This window comes from Carya illinoinensis, chromosome 15 (assembly GCF_018687715.1).
Source record: "Carya illinoinensis cultivar Pawnee chromosome 15, C.illinoinensisPawnee_v1, whole genome shotgun sequence".
Classification (NCBI taxonomy): Eukaryota; Viridiplantae; Streptophyta; class Magnoliopsida; order Fagales; family Juglandaceae; genus Carya; species Carya illinoinensis.
In genome coordinates this window covers 43694987-43707703 of record NC_056766.1, presented here as the reverse complement: position 1 = coordinate 43707703, position 12717 = coordinate 43694987, and the positions used below count along the sequence as shown (strand labels likewise).

The window sequence follows — 12717 nt, the reverse complement described above, 5'->3', positions numbered from 1 at the left end:
TTTGAATGGTTGATGTCTTTTTGCCTAATTCAAGGTATGGTGCCAATTATGTGTTGCGCTATTGTAGAGGTAAGAGGTAGTAGAAGTAGAAGTTGAGAACTCAAGAGAGTTTTATTCCCAAATATAAAAATATAAATAAAATATTTAAAATTAGTTTTTTAAAAAATGTAAAAAATATGAGTAATGCTACATATAGTTGTAGAGTGTGCAAACGCCGTGCAATCGTTTTGAAAAAGAGTGAGATCCACGATTAAAAAGTTAGTTTTTTTTCATGTGGGTCCCGTATTAATTCTCTTTTTTTTTTAAAGATTGGGTAGCGCTTGTACAACTACAACTGTAAATATCATTTCTCAAAAAATATTCACATGAGAATTGAGATCATCCACCTCTTGTGGTTGTCGAGGGCCACCTTTAAACTGACTCCTCAACATTTGAGACATTGTGATGGTGGCTTGCGAGCCACTGCACATTGACTTGGTGACCAAAGGGCATCCTTAATTTTTGGTTTTAATTATTTCTTAAACCCCATAAAAATATTCTTCTAATTTTCTTCATTTCAAACACTATCAACAAAATAGACTCAAATCAATAGATAGAGAACGAAATAAACCCAAATCAAGAGAGATATAGTGATCGGTGAGACTAATTTTGTTTCTTGACATTGACGATAGAGATGATGTTCATATAATTGGCAAAAGCAACAAAGTGACTAGGTTTCAATTGGCAGAGAAAGACTGGACTGGCACTGAGGTTTTGATGAGAGAGAGGGAGCCAGTTGTGTTTTTATCCTCAGCTTAAAACGACATCGTTTTGATACTAAATTAACTTTTTTAAACCGCAACTTGGTACTGGATTTTAAACCCATAACTCGAGTTCTATGGCCACACTCTGCACTGGTAAGACCGGATTGGATGTTCTAGTTTTTGGCTCATGAAAAACCCGTTTTGGAGGTTTCGGATTGAACCGAAAAAAAAAAAAACTTGACATAAATAAACAGTCTTACTTGTAAATACAAAATATATTATTAAGACGTGTTTTGTAACATAAGCTCCAATCATACCGAATTCTAAAAAAGAATAAGGCTTTGTTTGTTTTCGTAGATGAAATGAGATAAGTTTAGATAAAAGTTAAAAATTGAATAAAATATTGTTATAATATATTTTTTTAATATTATTTTTATTTTGAGATTTGAAAAAATTGAATTATTTATTTTATTTTATATGAAAATTTTAAAAAATTATAATGATAAGATAAGATATAATGAGATAAGATGAAATTTTTTATAAAAGAGCGGTGCCCCAGGCCGGTGAGTGTGAAGATTAATTTCATACTGGCCAATCAACAAGTGCCACATAGACATCTAAAAAAGAATTGAAATAAACTCGCATACACTCGAATCCTCTCCCTCTCCTTCTGTCTCTCTCCCTCCCCCATCTACACTCGAGCCGTCTACTGTCCCTCTCCTTCTTTCTCCCCCTCTTTTTGTTATTTCGTATGTTCATGGATAAACCTTAGGTGTAGGTATAATCAATTTTTTAATTTTTTAAAGTTAAATCAGTTCATTACGATCAATTTTTATAGAATATCGTTTACTTTTTTGAGTTCATTGATTTGGGTTCTTGCTCAAGAATCCTTCTTGCCGATCTGGATTTTGCTTTTGGAAGTAATTAATAGGCCATCTGGATTTGTAATCGGACTTATGCTCAAAACCTAGCCAGACATGTTGGGTTTTGCCGTAGATGAGGTTTATGAGTCGAGAGTGGAGAGTGTGTGGCCTTTGGGGTCTGGTTGGTAAAAGTTCGGTGATTTGAAAATTTCTTCAAGTTATGAAACTCGGGTTTGGCCTAAGATTGGAAATTAATCGCTGAGGTTGGAGTAAAGTTTAGCTTTTGAGTGAGAATTAAGTGTATTTTGTGAATTCATGAATCAGACGGTAGTAGAAATGTCTGCTATCCACATCTTGAGTGCAGATGGGGAGGGAGAGGGAGAGAAAGACAGAGAGAGAGAGGTTTCGGTTGTTTGCAGTCCATTTCAATTCTTTTCTAAATGCCTTGGTGGCATTTGTTGATTGGTCAGTGTGAAATTAATCTTCACACCCGACCGGCTTCATGGTTTTTTTTTTTTTTAATAAAAATAAACGATTCCTAAAAAGAAGTGGTATGCGTCGGGGAAGGGGACATGTGCATGGGACACGTAGCAACTTCCATTATTAAATTATTAATACAAGACGGCAGAGACTTCATTATACTTTCTCGAGAAAGAGAAGTAAGTTGGCAAGTTGCGAAGAAATTGCCGACAGGTTTCTCACCCCTTTCAAGGGAGTTGCTGAGAAACTTTATTTTTTTCAAGGGTTTTTGTCAGCTTTACCAACGAATGCGTGTGACCAGCCTTTATCCTTTTCTCTTCCATGATGAATCGGCAACCACTTCACTAGTTTAACATGATGAATTATTTGATTACATCCATAAATATTCTTTTTTATTTATTAACTCGACATTCTAACTAATACTATATCTATTCGAATTAACTTCAAAATATATCTTAAACAATTAAAAATGAGGGTACTATACATATATGGTCTTGACGAATACAGTCCTGACCCCAATCATGGTGCACAGCTTGGAGGGTACTATACATATATATATATATATATATATATATATTGAAATTAAAATTAAAGAAACAGTTAAAAAGTTGGATTGAAAGTTTTTTTTTTTTTTTTTTTTTTTTTTTCAGAAATGATAAAATAACAGTCACTGAATGAATAAGTTTTACACAATTTATTCATAAATATTAATACTTTTAATTTTAAGAATAATATTACTTTAGTATGTAGGAGTATTAATGCGCAGTTGTCATTGTACCACTTTAATTTGTTTTGTTTTTTCATTTTTTTTTTCCAGAACTCATGAGAACATTGTGTGAAAATGGCATCTCTTAAAGCTTGAAGAAGTTGCAAGGAAATTGCCACTAAGTTACTGAGCATCTTTCTTTTAATAATTTAATGTGGCATTGACTCAATGACTTCACTTTAGTCCGATCCTTAAGGAAGTTGCCATGAAGATATCATTAACCGATAGGTATGGTGTGAGAAAGCGGCATGGCCAGGAGTTGTCCTTTTAAAGGAGAGTCGATGATTTCCAACTCTCCACATCCAGTAAGTAGAGTGATCAGGCATTACATACACACGCACATTGACTAATTTCTTCCATGGCCTTATCTACAATCTCTTCTTATTCATCCTCTTCTTCAGTCACCTCTCCATGGCTCTACGATGTGTTCTGGAGCTTTAGAGGAGAAGATACCCGAGATATTTTTACTGCCCATCTCTACCATGCTTTGACTCAAAAGGGAATCCCCACCTACTTAGATGAGGATGAGCTTAGGCGAGGTGATGAAATTTCACCTGCACTTTTCCAAGCTATAGAAGGTTCAAGAATTTTCATCATTATACTTTCAAAAAATTATGCATCGTCAACATGGTGTTTGGATGAGTTATTGAAGATGCTTGATCAAAGTAAAAAATCAAAGCAACAAAGAGTTCTACCTGTGTTTTACCATGTAGATCCATCTGATATACGCCATCAAAGAGAGAGTTTTGGGGAAGCATTGGCTAAACATGCTGAGAAATTGAATGTAGATAACAAGAAGTTGCAGCTGTGGAAGGCAGCCCTTCAAGAAGTTGCCAATTTGTCCGGATACCCTCTTATCAGAAATGGGTAAATTTTCTAACACCCCCCCCCCCCCCCCCCCCCCCCCGCTTTTATATTCAAGATTGCCTTTTTGCCCCCATTCTATGTATAAATGATCTTGTCCAATACGGAAGAAACTAAAAATCTAAACTTTTGTTTGGCCTTTTGATGATCACCAACTAAAATACATACAAAATTAGCTAGATAGTATCACGTAAAGTTAATTAGACGACTGTGTTTTGAAGCATTTAATATGGTTCCAACATCTAATCTTTTGTCTAAATTAAGTTCATTTCTAGAACGGTATAAAACTCATTGGGATAGTTGGGAGAAAAGAATTAAGAAAAAAATAGATAATAATTTATGTTTTGGCCTCGATTCTTTTCGCATATAAGATGAAATGACTTGAAATAAAAGTGAATAAAATATTATTAGAATATATTTTTTTAATATTATTTTTATTCTGAGATTTTAAAAGGTTGAATTGTTTATTTTATTTTATGTAGTAATTTGAAAAAAATTGTAATGATTAAATGAGATAAAATGAGATAAGATAAAAATTTTTGTGAAAATAAAATGAGATGTACATTTGGATTTTTCAGTCTAACAAAAAGGAGAGAACTTGCCGTGAACTTGTGGCAACGTATATTGCATGTACCTACAGCCTAGCTACCGATTTCTTATTTTATTTTATTTTTCCACCGTAAAAGGAAAATTAAATTATGTTGCTTATATTGCATGTGAGGAGTAAAAGTCATTAATTGTTTCTTTTTTACCTTTTTTATGTGTCCACACAAACACAGGAATGAATCAGAATTCATTGAAACGATCGTTCAAGATGTCTCAAGAATGGCAAATGATCATTTATATTTACATGTTGCTGAGCATCCCGTTGGATTAAAACCTCATGTAGAAAATGTCAAATTGTGTTTAAGCGTTGGAACGAAAGACATACGAATGATAGGAATTTTTGGAGTTGGAGGAATTGGTAAGACAACTCTAGCCAAAGCAATTTATAACTCGATTGCTTTTGAATTTGAAGCTAGTTGTTTTCTTCTAATTGATAGCGACACTTGGAATCAAGTGAATCGTTTGGTCCAATTGCAAAATACACTTCTTTCTAAGCTTGTAGGAGAGTGTAGAAGTTTGAAGGTTGACAATATTGATATGGGAATCAATATGATAAAGCGTAGGCTTCACTCTAAGAGAGTTCTTCTAATTCTTGATGGTATAGACCACTCGGATCAATTAAAAGTATTAGTGGGAACTCGTAATTGGTTTGGTAAAGGAAGTAGAATCATCATCACAACAAGAGATCAACACTTGTTGACTGCTCAGGGAGTTGATTCAACATATGAGATGATGGGATTGAATCAAGATGATGCTTTTCACTTATTTTGTTGGCAAGCTTTCAAAAGTGAGAAACCGGTTGACGGTTATGGAGAGTTTGTAGAACAGATCATAAATTATGCTGGGAGACTTCCACTAGTTTTAACAGTACTTGGTTCAGATTTATATGGCAGAATTAAAAAAGAGTGGGAAAGTGCTTTGGATCAGTACAGGAAAATCCATCACCAAGATATTCAAAAAATACTTCAAACGAGTTATGATAGATTAAGTGAAAATGAAAAAAATGTTTTTCTTGACATTGCATGTTTTTTCAATGGACAACAGCTTTATATTGTCACTTGGATGCTAGATAGTTTTGGTTCTGACCCAAACTTTTCGATCCCAAGACTAAGGGAGAAGAGTCTTATTTCGGAATTTCACGGAATATTGCGAATGCATAACTTGTTACAAGATATGGATAGAGAAATTGTTTGACAAGAATCGCTCAAAAATCTAGAAACACGTAGCAGATTATTCTTTCATGAAGATGTTCGCAAAGTACTGGAGAATGATACAGTAAGTCAAATCAAAATCTCTTCAATTAAACATTGTTTCTTTAGCACATGTGACATATACGTATGTGTATAAATATATGAATAAATGAATAATTTATTTTTTGATTTTGTTGGCTCACTTAAATATGCATTGTCTTCCTATACAGGGAACAAATAATCATGTTGAAGGAATTGTTATAGATTTTCCTGAAGGTGATGATATCATCCGCTTGAATCCCAAGGCCTTCGAGAATATGAAAAGACTCAGATTATTTAGATGTCGCAATGCACATTTTTCTGAAGAACTTAATTGTCTACCTAATTCAATAAGTGTGCTTGATTGGCCTGATTGTCCTTTACAATCTATGCCATCTGAATTTCGTGGAGACAAACTCTCTATTCTACTCATGCCTGGAAGTTCGAAATTTAAGGTACAACTATTATTATTTTCAATATTTCTTTAAACTTGGTTTGATGTTCTTTTCTTTTTAACAGAATCTCACGGCTATGAATTTCGATGATTGTCAATCCATAACGAAATTTCTGGACATTTCAAGGTGTCCAAATTTGAAGAAAATAAATCTTAGTGATTGTAAAAATCTGGTTGAAGTTCATGATTCTGTTGAATTCCTTGATAAGCTTGATACATTAAATCTTTCTGGATGTAACAAACTAAAGAGACTTCCAAGTAGACTGCAGTTGAGATCTCTGCAACTCCTTGATCTTGATAATTGCTCAAGCCTTCAAAACTTTCCTGAAATAGAATGTGAAATGGAACATTTACAAGAAGTCTTCTTATTAGGCACCGCAATAGAAGAATTGCCATCATCCATTAGGTACCTCACTAGGCTTTCACGTTTATTCCTAAGTAGATGTGTAAACCTGAAGCGTCTACCAAGTAGCATTTATCAGTTGAGATCTCTAAAATATATTGGACTCGATTATTGTCCAAATATTATAAGTTTTGGGATGGAGGAGGAGGAGGAGTTGCATAATGGACAACCCACGCCCTATGTAGTGTCTACAAGCTGGGAAAATGAAGCTTCATTGGGTGCAGAATTATTCCCATTGCCGCCTCCAACAAAATCAACATCTTCTCTGCACTTGTTTCTTAAGGACTCTGGCCTATCAAAATCGAATTTCTTTAGGCTATCTAATTGCTTTCTCAATCTGGGTAGGCTAGACCTATCAGGTAGTGATATCGTAAGCATTCCAGCAAGCATCAAAACATTTGTTGGATTGTCGGCACTTTATTTGTATAATTGCAAGCAACTTCAAGAAATCATGGAGTTGCCACCGAATCTTCTTTTGCTTATTGCTAGTGGATGCACGTCACTGGAAAGATTACCAGAAATATCAAAAAAATTTTATTTCCCACGGCTAGAATTTATTAACTTGACCAGATGCTTTAAAGTGAATGTGGGGAATTGTATGCCAAACCCTGCATGGAATGGAGTAAGTCCCGATATATACTTCACTTTTCCTTGTATATGCATTTGGTGTTTTGTGGCTAATCGATTTTTGTATATGAATATAGTTGATATATATTTTATGATGTGTTCATCCAACAGGATTTTGAAATGATATTTCCGGGAAATAAGATTCCAGATTGGTTCAGCCATTGCAAGGACACTTCAAATAGTCATCGGTGTAAATTTGATATTAAATGGTCCCCACCGTATAATTTGGATGACATCATAGGAATTTCTCTTTGTGCTATTTTTGAACCGGTTGGGACTAGGAGTTTGGAAGTTTGCGTCAGAGGAAAACCCGAGGATATGAGGCCCGACTATTATGTACGAGAATTTGCTGAAATTGATTCAGATCATGTATGGTTAAGGTACCCAACTACAGAAGATATTTGGAGCCTACAAGATGTGAGTGTAGGTCGGGCAGATGATCATCTGAGGATTATATTTAAAAACTGTATCCCAGATAATTCTTTGATCTTCAAACGCTGCGGAGTTCATATTTTATACAAACACCATGATGAACATAATGCAAAAGATCATGAAAATGTTGATGTCCATTTGGATGCACCCATTGAAGATATTGGAAATTTAGCAAATCCAATGGATCATGGAAGTCAACTTTCTAAGAGGCGTCGTATTGATTATGATGATGATTGGAATGTATTGAATCCGACATGTACCCACAACGTCATTATGATGATGATCACAACCTTGGACATCAAACTCTTCTTGATTATGACGACGACGAAGATGATCACAACATTGGATCCAACTTGTACATCAGAATTTTTATGCGTGCTTTTAGGCATTGAATAAGGGACGAAGAGATGATTGATTTCAAATTTGTTTCAAGTGTATGGGAGGAGCAATTATGTATTTTGAATGAAAATATGATTATATATAGCCTGGAATTGCCAATACTATTATTTTGTGATCATTCATTCATCCATGCCAATTCCAGCGGAACAAGAACTACGTCCCAACAGAGCTCGAAGGCAGTTTCCAAAAACTAGAAGATCAATACTGTACAGTTTACCTCTTTTGTTTTCAAAATCATTTCAATTCATCTTATCTCATCTAATTATTACAATTTTACCAAACTTTCAAACAAAATTCAACAAACAATTCAATCATTTCAAATTCAACACAAAAATTATATTAAAAAAATTATATTCTAATAATATTTTATTTAACTTTTATCTTATTTCATCTTAACTCACTATCCAAATTAGGCAGTACTTCAAAGTCCTGATTAAAGTTTTTTTTTTTTCCTATTATATATATAATGTCCAAGTCTTTTCTATTATGAAAAATTCTACTTATCAACATTCCCTACACGACACTACACAACATGTGATTTAGCATTTTTGTCATTTTATTTAAACACACATATTGAATTGTAAATTTGTATATTTAAATAAAATGATAAAAATAATAAATTTGTATGTTTCTATTATATACCCAGGTTTGTATCTATTAAATGAGTTGAATCATTTTTTTTTCCTTAGGAGAAATTTTGGATCTATAAATTAATTCTATAAAGATATATGTGGCTTGAGGTGAGACACTAGATTTATTTTATAATAAAAATAATTTTAAAATTTATGGTACAATTAACAACCTCAAGACACATTATTTTACAAATTTATTTTTATAATATTTTTTTTTTATAAACCAAACATTTTTCTAAAAGATGACGCGGCCAGTTTAAAAAGCATATATATGGAACGGTGCTGGACATGAATGGAGTCATCTTTCCCTATGTCCCAGACGAAACAACACAAAAAAGAGAGAAAAAAAGTACCTCGGAAGCTCCCCAGTTGGAACATCCTGCAAACACGAAGTAAATACCAATCAGTTATGTAAAAAATGCAATTAAAACATGAACTTTTATTCATAAAGATTAAGAACCTTACATCTGGATTCTCCTGCAGTTTCAAGGTTTGTTGATCGACATATAAACTTGCTCTCCCGGCTACAAATATCCCCCATAGCTAGCATCAAATAAGCTCAAAACCACACAAATGTTAGAAATTGTAAAAAGTGGTGTGAAATAAACCTGAGGGATAATGAATTAAAGAAGAAGCACAGAATGTGCTTGATAGAATGTCAGAGAGAAGCAGAACTTTTCTGAAATGTATCTTGAGTAATATTATTCTTCCTCGATACAATGATACTCGTATAGACGAGCTATTTATAGCCAACAGTACATACGTAAATCATAACAACCAAATACAAGATTAAATCTCCACTGTACACATCATCATCTTTCTGTTATGCAAAGAATTCCAGAATATTCCAATGATGAGAGTTTGTTATTTCTGTCCAGATGGTGCTTGGTGTGTTGGCATGGTGCGGTTACAGCCTTGCTGTAATTCTGAAGAATTTGTTGCTTCAATAGTCCCCCTCGATTCAAGTGGCACAGGGAAGATAGTCAAGGATGAGCGAAGCAAGTTGAATCGATTCGGAGATAGTGGCTTGGTGAGAATGTCAGCCACTTGATCCTTGCTTGAAGCAAATGCAACTCGGAGTGTCTTGGCCGCAACTCTTTCTCTTACAAAGTGGAAGTCAAGCTCAACATGTTTAGTTCTTGAATGTAACACAGGATTGACTGACTAATAAGTAGCACCTAAGTTATCACACCACAAGGTTGGTGGGTCAGATAAAGGAATGGATAATTCTTTTAACAGGGACTGAATCCAAAGGATTTCACAGGTGGTGTTAGCCACAGCCTTGTACTCAGCTTCTGTTGAAGAGCGGGCAATGGTGGGCTGCTTCTTAGATCCCCAGGAAATTAAGTGTGAACCAAAATATACACAAAATCCACCCGTGGATTTACGATCATCGGGACACCCTGCCCAGTCAGCATCCGAGAAGGCAGTAAGTTTGAAGGAGGAAGATGATGAAAGATAGAGACCAAAATTTTGTGTAAGGCGAAGGTAGCGTAAAATACGCTTGACGGCTTGCCAATGGGAGACACGAGGGCAATGCATAAATTGGCACACTTTGTTCACTGGAAATGACAGGTCAGGTCGAGTAAAAGAAAGATACTGGAGACTGCCGACTACACTCCTATAAAGTTGAGGATTTTCAAAGGAAGGTCCATCAAGTGCTGAAAGTTTAACATTGGCACACATAGGAGTAGACACGGGCTTAGAGTTGTGCATGTTGGTCTTTTGTAACAAATTGGAAATGTAGCGACTTTGAGACATGAATAAACCAGAGGATACACGAGAGATTTCCACACCCAGAAAGTAATGTAAAATACCAAGGTCTTTGACAGGGAACTCATTACGAAGAGAATTAATAAAGTCATGAATTAAGGAAACAGCAGATGCAGTCACTATAATATCATCAACATAAATTAAAATATAAATGGAATCAGAACCATGGGAGAGTATAAACAAGGACGAATCTGAAACTGAAGCATGAAAGCCTAACGAAAGCAATTTAGAACTCAGTTTAGAGAACCAAGCCCGTGGGGCTTGTTTCAAACCATAAATGGATTTGCGTAGCTTACATACGTGGTGTGGGAAGTCAGGATTTATGAACCCAGCAGGTTGATGCATGTAGACATCCTCCTCCAAGTCACCGTGTAAGAAGGCATTCTGAATATCAAGCTGATGGAGAGGCCAGTTTCGGGTGACAGCAATGGACAGAAGGAGCCTTATTGTGACAGGTTTAACAACTGGGCTAAAAGTCTCTGAGTAATCAAGACCAGGCTGCTGATGAAACCCCTTAGCGACAAGACGAGCTTTCCGTCGCTCGATGGTGCCATCAGCCTTCCGTTTAGTCTTGAGAACCCACTTAGACCCGAGAATATTGATGTGAGGAGAGGGCGGGACCAACTCCCATGTTCTGGTCTGAAGAAGGGCGTGAAACTCTAGGGCCATTGCATCCCGCCATTCAGAATATTTGGCAGCTTCTGTATAACAGGTGGGTTCTTCTGGAATGGAAGGAGATGCGGAAATAGTGAGGGAGGCAGATTTGGGTTTCGGCCAGGGGATGGTACCGTCGGAACGAACAAGAGGAAGATGTGTGTTGGTCTTGGATCGTGTGACGATGCCGAGCGGAGGCGAGAGAGAAGGAGCGAAGGGTTCAGATGATGCCGTGGGGTGCTGATGGGTGGGGTTTGAAGTAGAGAAAGGTAAGCTGTCCACTGGAGAAGAAGTAGGTAAGCTGTCCGCTGGAGAAGAAGATAGGGAAGTAGAAAAAGGTGCAGATGCCGTGGGTTGTGGAGAGGTGAGGTTAGAGGATGAAATCGCAGAAGAGGAAGAAACATGGGAGCTGTCTGCTGGAGAAGAGGAGTGGATGGACCGGGTAGAAGGGAAGGTTGGATGGGCTGGGTTATGTGAAAAAGTGATGGGCTGTAAGGAAATGGGAGTGGGCCGAATGGATGTAGAGAAGGTAGGCTGGGTAGATGAGTTTTGTGATGAATTAAAAGGGCCTTCGGTGTGGGGAGTGGGCTTAGAGATATATGGCTGAGTGGAAAGGCCAGAGTGAGAGGAGGATGTCTAAGAATCAAACGGGAATTTTGTTTCATCAAATCTAACGTCCCAAGAAATATATACACGACCAGAGGGAACATGTAAACAGTTGTAGGATTTGTGATCAGGTGTATATCCAACAAAGACACATTGGTGGGAACGTAGATCCATTTTATGCTTGTTGTAAGGCCTTAAATTAGGCCAGCAAGCTGACCCGAAAACCCTTAAAAAAGAATAATCTGGTATTTGGTTGAACAAAACCTGAAATGGAGAGATATTGTTTAAGAGAGGGGTAGGCATTCGGTTAATGAGAAATGTTGCTGTTTGGAATGCTTCAGCCCAGTACACAGAGGGCATGGAAGAGTGGGCAAGAAGTGAAAGTCCCGTCTCAACAATATGTCGATGACGTCGCTCGACACTCCCATTTTGGGGATGAGAATAGGGGCTGGAAATTCGATGAGAAATGCCGAATTGTTTAAGAATCGTGTTTAAGGGACGAAACTCTCCCCCCCAATCAGACTGAATGGAGATAACATTAGAAGAAAAGGTATTGCTGACGTAACGTAAGAATGCAAGAAAAATGGAAATAACATCAGACTTAGCATGTAGTGGAAAGAGCCATATATATTTAGTGAAATCGTCTACAATAGAGAGATAATATCTGAAACTCTTGGTGGACAGCACAGGCGCTGGTCCCCACACATCTAGAAATAGAAGTTGAAAGGGGAAGGAAGAACGAGAAGGAGAAGGGGGATGGGGAAGAACATGAGACTTAACTTGTAAACATGCAGAACAAACAAACGATGACATAGTAGTAGAAATAGGTAAATGAAAATTCCGAATGGTGAGTGAGGTAACACGGGGATTGGGATGACCCAAACGGTAGTGCCAAATCTGAGTGGAAGTTCGTTCTCCTATGAGTGCATGAGGGGAAGTGGAGAGGCCGTGTTTGAGAGGTAGAGATGGTGGTGGTTGAGCTTCTGCATCAGCTTGAAGAACATATAGCCCATCCTTAACATGGCCTTGAAGAAGTACCTGCTTGGTACATAGATCCTTCACAAAAAAACCAGAAGAGTGAAACTCAAAAAACACAGCATTATCATGACAAAATTGTCTAACAGAGAGTAGATTACGAGTAATTAAAGGCACATGTAATAAATTTTTGAGAAAAAATTGACGAGAA

At 36.5% G+C, this 12717-nt stretch overlaps 2 protein-coding genes across 2 annotated transcripts; both read left to right on the top strand.

Moving 5' to 3' along the window:
* The first annotated feature begins 3147 nt into the window (after nt 1–3147).
* LOC122296238 (disease resistance protein Roq1-like) lies at nt 3148–8438 on the top strand. The gene is made up of 6 exons (XM_043105789.1): nt 3148–3719; nt 4496–5597; nt 5743–6006; nt 6071–7030; nt 7147–7773; nt 8322–8438. Exons 3-6 carry the CDS (start codon nt 5830–5832, stop codon nt 8331–8333), a joined length of 1776 nt encoding a protein of 591 aa, XP_042961723.1. The 5' UTR covers nt 3148–3719; nt 4496–5597; nt 5743–5829; the 3' UTR covers nt 8334–8438.
* LOC122296987 (disease resistance protein RUN1-like) lies at nt 3211–5516 on the top strand. Its single transcript, XM_043106778.1, has 2 exons — nt 3211–3719; nt 4496–5516. The coding sequence occupies exons 1-2, from the start codon at nt 3211–3213 to the stop codon at nt 5514–5516; spliced, it is 1530 nt and encodes a 509-aa protein (XP_042962712.1).
* Nucleotides 8439–12717: the final 4279 nt, after the last annotated feature.

What these genes read in the sequence shown, in the direction of transcription:
- LOC122296987 (XM_043106778.1), top strand. Translation starts at nt 3,211, where the DNA reads ATGGCCTTATCTACAATCTCTTCTTATTCATCCTCTTCTTCAGTCACC. An exon ending in TACCCTCTTATCAGAAATGG is followed by an intron (nt 3,720 to 4,495) that starts GTAAATTTTCTA and finishes ACACAAACACAG; the next exon opens with GAATGAATCAGAATTCATTG.
- LOC122296238 (XM_043105789.1), top strand. Translation starts at nt 5,830, where the DNA reads ATGAAAAGACTCAGATTATTTAGATGTCGCAATGCACATTTTTCTGAA. An exon ending in CTGGAAGTTCGAAATTTAAG is followed by an intron (nt 6,007 to 6,070) that starts GTACAACTATTA and finishes TCTTTTTAACAG; the next exon opens with AATCTCACGGCTATGAATTT. An exon ending in CAAACCCTGCATGGAATGGA is followed by an intron (nt 7,031 to 7,146) that starts GTAAGTCCCGAT and finishes TTCATCCAACAG; the next exon opens with GATTTTGAAATGATATTTCC.